At 41.3% G+C, this 8,888-nt stretch overlaps 1 protein-coding gene across 1 annotated transcript; it reads right to left on the reverse strand.

Moving 5' to 3' along the window:
* Nucleotides 1-1,587: 1,587 nt before the first annotated feature.
* Nucleotides 1,588-7,504, reverse strand: yipf5 (Yip1 domain family, member 5). Its single transcript, XM_037120206.1, has 6 exons — nt 7,350-7,504; nt 6,505-6,622; nt 5,922-6,094; nt 4,149-4,294; nt 3,860-4,041; nt 1,588-2,742 (listed from the first exon to the last, which is right to left on the reverse strand). Exons 2-6 carry the CDS (start codon nt 6,612-6,614, stop codon nt 2,580-2,582), a joined length of 774 nt encoding a protein of 257 aa, XP_036976101.1. The 5' UTR covers nt 6,615-6,622; nt 7,350-7,504; the 3' UTR covers nt 1,588-2,579.
* Between the last annotated feature and the right edge of the window lie 1,384 nt (nt 7,505-8,888).

Consider the following 8,888-nt stretch of genomic DNA (forward strand, 5'->3'; position numbering starts at 1 on the left):
GATACAGATTGTAGATACAAATGATGCGTATATATAAACAGTTTTATGGCCATATGAGAGCAAACTGGTCCTGTTGGGTTTGCTTGAAATGCAAAATAACTCCTTGATGTTGAGTTTGTTGGAACAGAAAAAGCACCACATTCTCATTTTTGAATTATTCATCCCTCCTAAGTGGGTTACCGTCCATTTAAAGCCCCCCCCCGTGCACGCGTTTTGTGTATGTTAGTGCAAAGAAAACCCATCAGGGAGAAGAAAAAAAAACAGAGGCTTGTGTTCTAACCATAAAACTCAATATTTCTTCTTGTCCACCTTCTGTTTGGATTACATGGGTTGCTGCATTTTAAAGCTTTACTGAAAAGAAGGAAGTCGACCGCTGCGGTTCGACTGTATGTTGACCAGTCTCCTCCATGTGGGACCTGTGGTTTTCATTCTGCCAAAACCAACTGACCTTGAGAGCCTGTGGCTTCACAAAACCAGATGACACAATGAGACAAATGTGCAACAGTAATCTCTGCAGAGTCCCGTCTGTGATTTTCAGTAATATCAGACGTTGGTCTGTTTGAAAGTTAATCCTGATGTTTTATCACGTGACACCACGACAGAAAAGTCATGCCAGCGTATGTATAACAGTACTTTTATGTTAGCTTGTGAACAAGCAGCTCTTGAGTTGCATATATTAATATGCAGATATATACAGATAAGCTACCAACAGCTGATTACTTAAAGGTACAATGCGTAGGCTTTAAGGGGACGTATTGGCAGAAATGGAACAATCACAAGACGACAGGTGATCAGTTGGTTTCAATCTGTAACCAAACTGCTAGACGCCACTTAATCCTTCACACTAGATAAAAGCAAAAGTCAATAAAAAGTTCTATGAAAGTTTTAGAAATCAAATTATTACTATGGGGCAGTGCACGCGTCAGGCAGATCGACAGTGATCGCACCATCAGAAGATCTAACATCAAGCTTAGTTCCCTGAGAGAAGGAAGTAGCTGAACAGAGAACACAAGACAAAAGAAGGCTGTTTTTAGACGATCTCAGGGTGCTGCTACCCAGCAGCTTGGCAAGATGGCTTCCAAGTCAGAGACAGCGTTCCAACATTTGTTAGCATAAAACCAATGGCTATTTTCAGACATGAGAACATTTTCAGGCCCTGTAGCAACAACAAATCTGAAGATTTTTAACGCTGGTTTGTGAGGATAGAACCAGGCAAGCAAAACAATGTGCTTTAATATAAAAAGAAATATTGGAGAAGTTCCAATATGTTTGTGGTTTATTTGGGAAATATTCAGGAAGGGCGATGTGTGCTAACCTTGCTTTAAGCTTTGAAGGTCTTCCAGACCTGACAAACAATAAAAATGACAACAGTTATGATCACAGTGTGAAGATTGTGTCCTGTGTTCTAACACCCAGCTCTGAGAAAATCTCTGAAAACTGTCATTATGCATCATACGCCCACTTTTTCCATTGCTCACCAGCTTTTCTTCTGCCACACAGCTGCCAGCGATTGTTTCTGTCGCTCTTTAATAAAGTCAAACCACTTATTAAAATTATCTGCTTGACCTTTTAACACCACAAGGCGGATAACCTTCAAAGACAACTTTAATGTGTATGAGAAGACAGGAACAGATGACACATCAAAGCATACAAAGTGAGTCAACTGCAAAATAAAGATAAAGAAAATGTAAAGAATGCAAACTATAGCAACGACCCAGAGACATGCCTGTACCTACAAACATACAGTATCTGCCAGACTATTAATACTTAACAATCAAATTTGTTTGGTTTTGAAAATTAGAGACAAAGATTTTGTGCAAACTGTAATTTTGTCTTCTTGAAAAGCATTAAAACTCAAATGAATTTCAATAAAACAATGCATGAGAATATCTAGCACAGCTGCTGTTTTTACACAGATCAGAATCCCTGCTGTGAAGATCTGATTCATGGGTCCTCAGTCCTGGAAAAAAAAGGGAGAAGGGATCCCTCCCATTTCCTCCGCCCTATTTGGGTGGAGAAGAAGAATGATCGGTAGTCTTGTGCAGAAGGAAAGTGCGTGTCTCCAGTAGTCTTGCAGCTGTAATTTATAGGTTGTTAGACCAAAAATGGCTCACAACGGCTTTTGCAGGAATCATTTGTGGTGTTTCCATTAGCTCCAAATTTGGGAGCGGATTAATTGTCTGCTTGGGCTTCCATAGTGTGAACTAGTTGTTTGCTTCCTTCCTCTTCGTGTCCTTAAAATCACAGGACTCGTTTAAGGCTCGACAAATGGTCCACAGGAGAGTTATTTTTCACCAGGTTTATTTGACAGTCCTCTCAGTTTCGTATGAGGGGGAGCACGGTGAGTGAGACGGCACACTCCAGCCTGCAGATGGTCAAGTCAGAATGTAGTGACAGGTGGAGACTTGTGTAAAAAAAAAAAAAAAAGAAAAAAACCTTGCCATTTTAGACAGGACCGCCCACTCTTCTGTAATGACAGTATAATTAGCTAATAATTACCCTAATTACACTGCTGCTAATTATACTGAAATAACAGAAACTGAGGTGCCGTTACTTTAAGTTTTTACTCAATTATGCTTTTAGAAGACAGAGATGAGTGCAAAGACTCCATATAAGAGAGCGCAGGGGTAAGCAACCAGCAGCTGCTGGCCATCCATGGCCAACGCTGAGATGAAGATCTTTGAGGCTGACAAACTGCACCAGCCAATGATTGCTGCTGTTAGTATAATTCCCATCATGCCCCTAAAGAGAAGAAGAAGGAGATGATTCTAGCAGATGTTGGTATGAAAACAGCATTCATCCAGTTATGTGAAATGGATAACGAATATTTGTGAAACATGAAACAAAGTTACAGTCCAACACATAAATATCACACTTTAGTGAAGCTTATCGAGCAACCAACAATGATTTTAAAGTCATTCTATAAATAATACAGCAAAAGTATTTTAGGGATCATTTCTGGTGCTTTCATATTGAGAGTTCTGTTAGATAATCATCAGCAGCCCTTTTTAGATAGAAAAGGCGGCACAATTGCTCCAAGGTAAGTGGCAATGTGCCGGCCTGTCTTTCTAAAATGGAGGTGTAATGTTCCTCCTTTTCTAAAAGCCGCCTCTGAGGTAGACGTAAACATGTGACGTGAGGTGAAGCTCGAAGTTGGGCTGTGAACAGTGACAATGAATTTGTCTTCAAAATAAGAGCTTTACATTGCACCCCATTGGAGTTTAGAACTGGGTTCTTAGCGGGGGGCTTTTAATTTGAAAGCGGCGACCATCCTTAGCTTGCTGACACAACAACAAGCTAACACAACCAAACAGCTACAGAGACCGAGGAGATGCTGCATCTCCTGGATCTCAGCAGCTGTCCACTTGTTCATCTTAATGACCGCGGATGAAGTGATGGACTGACTGCTGTGATCAGCTGTTTCCTGGTTTTAAAACTCCCCGGCTGTGGGTCGCACAACAGTGCAGGTCATTGACACCTCTGCCCACCTCACGCAGAGGCCGGCACATTTCTGTCTCATTTTAAGATATCAGGCGAGGTGGAAATAAGTCTGTACCCTCCGAGGCGGAAAATTGGCGGACCACAACAGACCCCCAGTTTGCTGCCCTCTGTCTAAAACCGCAGACCGAGCTGCCAAGAGGACGGGCAAATTGGCAGCTTGGTGCCCTGTCTTAAAATGGCTAGAATGTGGATTCAATGAATAAGCTGGTAAATTCTTCAAATGAAATCACTTTACAGTAATGCAGCCTTTAAAAGCAGGAAAACAACTTATAATCATATCCAAAATTTAGGACAATACCTGGATCTTATATAATTCTGACACAATATTTATTTGTTGCCCTGTTTCCTGTGTACTCACTGTAAAGAGAAGAGGACTCCGAAGCTGGAGAGGAGGATCATTGGGAGGAGACAGTATCCCAGCACGCTGGCCACACAGCCGAAAGACACGCCCGTCATACTCATCAGGTTGAGCAGGCAGTACATACCGAGGCAGCCGATCGCACTGATACCATACACGTAGCCAAACTGGATCTTACCTGACTGTGAATGGAAAGGAAAAATATAACATCCACACAGTCAGAATATACACCTGCATACTGACAGCTGTACAGATACATATTAGTACTAATTTAAACTAAGTGATTTACCAGGAGAAGCGTCGCTCCGAAGGCCAAACAGAAGACCATGGGGCCAGCCAGGTCTGTCTCGTTCATGATGCTGCCGTCTGCTACCTTCATCGGATGGAGAACCGTCAGGGTCTTCTGCCAGATGTGGTCAAAGTTGATTCCTAATTCTGAGACAGAGAAAACGCACATCAGGCACACTGAATAACAAAACTATAATCAGCTCAAATCTAGTTGAGCTGAGAAAAACACAACATAAGTAACCAAGAACTGTACAGGAAATGGCCACTGGTTGGCTAAATCAACGCTTTGCTCCAAGAGATATAGAAAGAGAAATAGAAACATCCAGGAATAGTCAGACTGTTCGATCAGCCCTCTGCAAGAGGATGAAGGCAGAAAAGACTCACACTGTGATACAAGTGTGATTTCTCCTCTAGTCCTGAGGTGTGTCTTTACCTGTCTAGGTCGTTATTGTTTAAAGGGGAGGGAGTCTGTAACAGGATGCTTCTCTTCTTTCAATATCAGTCATTTTCAGTCATATCATTCTATTCATAATGTTTTCAAATACAATACAGAAAACAACACCTGTACATGCATGTGGCAAGCTGGAAGAGGCATAATAATTATTGGTCTTTTCTTATAAATTATCTTTAATTTGTTAATAATTATTTCAGCACCACTGAATCCAACCTGATCACCAGCAGTGTTGCGCTCCACACAAGACTGCTTACAGAAAGTATCCTCAGTCACAGTTCATGATATTCTCTCTTGTCTCTATATTTCAATAAAAATCATACTTTTTAAGTCCTTTTCTCCAAATAAGCATGTAGCAAAACCACAACATCCAGTGTTAATTGAATCTACTCCGTGTACTAAAGTTTCAGGAATAAAAACATTTTGATTATCTTAGTTTAGAACATAAATACAGGATGTTAAGATAAGAGAAGTAAAAGGCCTTTTGTTGAATCCGAGAACTCTCTGCAAGGCATGACAATTAACTTGAGTGGGTAATTCGGCTACAAACATAATTATAGATTTGACATAAAGAATTACTATAATGTTGCGGTTGATAATGAGGAGTGTCAAATCCTTGCAGACAGTCTCTTTTCACGAGCTCCCAATGTACTGTAATGTAATGCAACACTAAACATAATTTACATCTGTGTGATCTTATATCTGTAGTTTTGATTGTCAGATGTTTCAATGTTGCGTCACTTTGTCAGGTAGTCGATTTCTCATCCGTCAGTCTTTCTATTCCATCATAACTCTCCTGCAGCTACAAACATTTGACTCTGTGAGTGACTGAAACAGACGACTGCAACTTTAATTTCACGCCTTGAGAACAGATATTAAGTTCAAGTCCTGGAAGTGATTCTGCAGCCTGATTTCCACAGGAACACTATAATTTCACATTCTAGCAATTCAGCCGGAGGTCTTACTACTAATTATTCCAAAAGCTGGTTCACAGAACAACTACTGATTACGTTCATTCACTGATCATTTCTCCACATTAGCTGAGCAGGCAATGGTAATAAATCTGCAGTAATATGAAACTGAAAGAAATCCTCACATTTAAAAGTCACAATAATAACCAACTAACAATTTAAGCACTGCAAACAACAGACAGAGAAAACAGACTTGGTGTGTTGTTGAGTGTGCTACACTGTGCAGGACTAACCAGTTCTCTTGCAATATTCCTACTCTCTTACATTATAAATATTATAAGAGGTAATAGGAGCTCAATACAAGCCAGTGAGGCTGCTAGAAGTCATAACCTCCAGGTTGCAGTTCACCTACCTTCTAGCAGTGGTGGCTCATCATCAAAGGTGCTGCTGTACATGGACTGTGAAGTGGATGGAGTGTAGGTCTGTGTGGGCTGGAAGATCTGTCCTGTGTATGGCTGCTGGGGCGCCATCATCCCCGGGGAAGAGTAAGCCATGGGCTGGGAGTAGTCATACTGACCATATGGCCTGGGAAAAAACACAGTAATAGTGTTTAACAGAACGTGTTAAGATCAAGAAGCATGTTATTACAGTTAGTCACCAGTAATATGTAGTTAAGAAAAGCTTTAAAAGACTGCAAGACCAGTTCCTTTCCTCATCTTATGAAATATGTTTAACTCATTTTAAACAAGCACTCCTGACAGGAGTCCACAGGCTGACATAATCAGGAGAAACCTCCCACACACTGTTCACCTCCACTGCAATAAAAAAAACGCTTCAGCAGACAGACCATCATCAGGTTATACAATTAATCTCTCTTACAATATGTCAAATCAAATAACATGCACTAAAATGTCATGTAGGTTAGTTTCCATCAGCTGAACTGGCACGTAAAGGAATAGAAATGTAGAAAATGAAGGACCGCTTTCTTCACTTACTGTTTGTAGGGGGTTTCAGCATTGTTGTAGCCGTAGCCGGCCTGGTTTTGGTCGTCTACACTGTAGCTGGACTGGTAGAAGTCTGTGTTGAAGTTGTCAAACCCTGACATCTCTCACTCTGTCAGAGACACAGAGAACAAACCAGATCACAACTCGTCAGTCAGGGTGATCACTTCAGTCTACAGTGGCATCAATGTACACATGCATTATTATTACACTTCCAAATGCTGAGTGCTGTTCTACTGAACAGCTATGCTCCGTGAGGACGGTCCGGTTGCTCATCAACAGTTTAAATCACGGTACATCTGGCACATTTCCTGGTACATCTGGTAAACATGTAGCCCGTAGCTAGTTTAGCTAATGTCAATTAGTTACGTGGCAGACGTCGCTGTCACTAGTAAACCACTGAAACACCTACCGCTTTATCTAATAAACAACTGCTAGCTAATGTTTGGACAACAGTAACGTTAACTTACCTCCGTCTGAGTTCAGTACAACCGTTAGCTGCAGCAGCTAGCTAACGTCGCAATAGCCAACTTAAAAACGGACGTCGTTGGTCTAATATGAGTCTGTTAACATTTCGCATCAAATGACTCGAGACAATCACACTAAATGATAAAATCTGTAATATAAATTAACCTGTATAACAAAAGCTTCTGTTCACTGGATAGCTAATGCACCGTTAACTCTGCGGCTAGCTGGTTAGCTGATGCTAGCTCTAACAGTTGTGGAGACGCTCGCTGATCTTGTAAATCATGTCAGCGGCGTCTCTAATATCTTATTCAACTTTTATCCCTTAATCATTATTCTAGGGGTGTAAAAGCATCACAAAAGCTGACACATACCTGTCCTGTTTGACGAATCAAACCACAGCCCTGCCAACTTGGTCGCGGTTGCTACGTGTCAGGAGAAAGATTAAACTTCCGGGTTGGTACGCGGCCGACGGGAAGCCGTTAGGGACACTGACAAACTGCGCTTCGCTGAATAGTTTGGCGCGTTCTACAGACGACTGGTGGCATTACAGGAGGGGCTGGGTTTGATGCCTGAATGTAAAAATAGTAGCATGATTTGTATGCGCCGTGGTTCAGTTCCATGGTTGAAATAATTGCAGTGCTGACCGTTGCAGGCTTGTGCTTGAGACGAGTCCTCATGCAGTCCTTTCCCCTGATTCTGAATGCTGATCTTTATGCAGAGAGTGAGTGTGGAGATGTTATGGAAGGAGGAATATTGTATTTCTAAAGGTCAAAACACTTGAAGTGCTTGGACGTTCTTGTGTTATGGATTAACCTCATGAAAAAAGCATTAGCCTTCAGTACAGACCATGGACACTGTGCAAATATCACAGGACGAGGCTATTAAGTGACTTTAAAGTGATGCATACACAATGGGATTAAAGTACCAATGAAGCACTTAAAGGTCATATGCTACTGTGTAAAGACACATCATAAGACCTATTAGAAACTTAAAATTTTCCTTATAATTATGATACAAATACAAGACACAAATAGAAATGGTTCAACATCTCAAACTCCTTCCTGTTTTGCTCATCACAGGTCGGTATGAGACCGTGTTTGAGTGTGAAAATCGGCATCTAATTGTAACAAATAGAGACAGAGAGCGGACAGTGATTTAACAGGACAAGCGCTGAGCTTGAACAAAGGTAGTCTCTTTCATTAGGAGGCAGAAGAGCAGATCAATCACTCTGCCCGTGCCGGAGAAATGCACCGAAACCAAATACTGCGGGAGGATCCATCCTCTCTGATGATGATAGATACTGTGGAGTAATAGGCTGATGACCTCTGCTGAGAGGAAATCTGGAGGCAGGGAGAGCATCACAGATGTGAGTCTGACCTGTAATGAATGGAAGAGAGAAAATGTGAAGAGTCAGAGGAAAAAAACAAAACACTGTTGGTTTGTCCTAATATTGAATGTTTTGAGAGTCAGGGGAGCAGAAAAGGAAGAGCCAGCGGGGACAACAAAACAGATAAACGTTCAACAGAGATAAACAAAGAATGATCCAATTGACTTTTTATGAAAACTAGAAAATTCACACCTCAGTCACATCTGTAGAAACTATTATCTTGGCATCTAACCGAGAGTTTGTTGAAAATATTTCTGCCTCAGTGCTGGAACAAAAACACCTCCGGCACCCGTAACGATAAAGTGTTTGTGTTTTAGCCGTAGATTAACTGGTGTCGTGTGAAAAGGAACTGAATTACACAGACTTGGCTCTGCTCCCAGCAGCCTGCAGTTACACAATCTTTAGAGGATGAAAAATGGGGAAAATAATACAGTGGGAAAATGGCATGGAGCAAAGCGTTGTCATTATTCAGAGGAGACATATTCAGCCTCCTCCTTCTTTGACAGAGAAACTGATTGAGTTA

Source organism: Acanthopagrus latus, chromosome 13 (assembly GCF_904848185.1).
Source record: "Acanthopagrus latus isolate v.2019 chromosome 13, fAcaLat1.1, whole genome shotgun sequence".
Classification (NCBI taxonomy): Eukaryota; Metazoa; Chordata; class Actinopteri; order Spariformes; family Sparidae; genus Acanthopagrus; species Acanthopagrus latus.

Coding starts and splice junctions, on each gene's coding strand:
- yipf5 (XM_037120206.1), bottom strand. CDS start 6,614: ATGTCAGGGTTTGACAACTTCAACACAGACTTCTACCAGTCCAGCTAC. Junction 6,095..6,504: donor GCTGAAACCCCCTACAAACA/GTAAGTGAAGAA, acceptor GTTTTTTCCCAG/GCCATATGGTCAGTATGACT. Junction 4,042..4,148: donor TCGGAGCGACGCTTCTCCTG/GTAAATCACTTA, acceptor TTCCATTCACAG/TCAGGTAAGATCCAGTTTGG.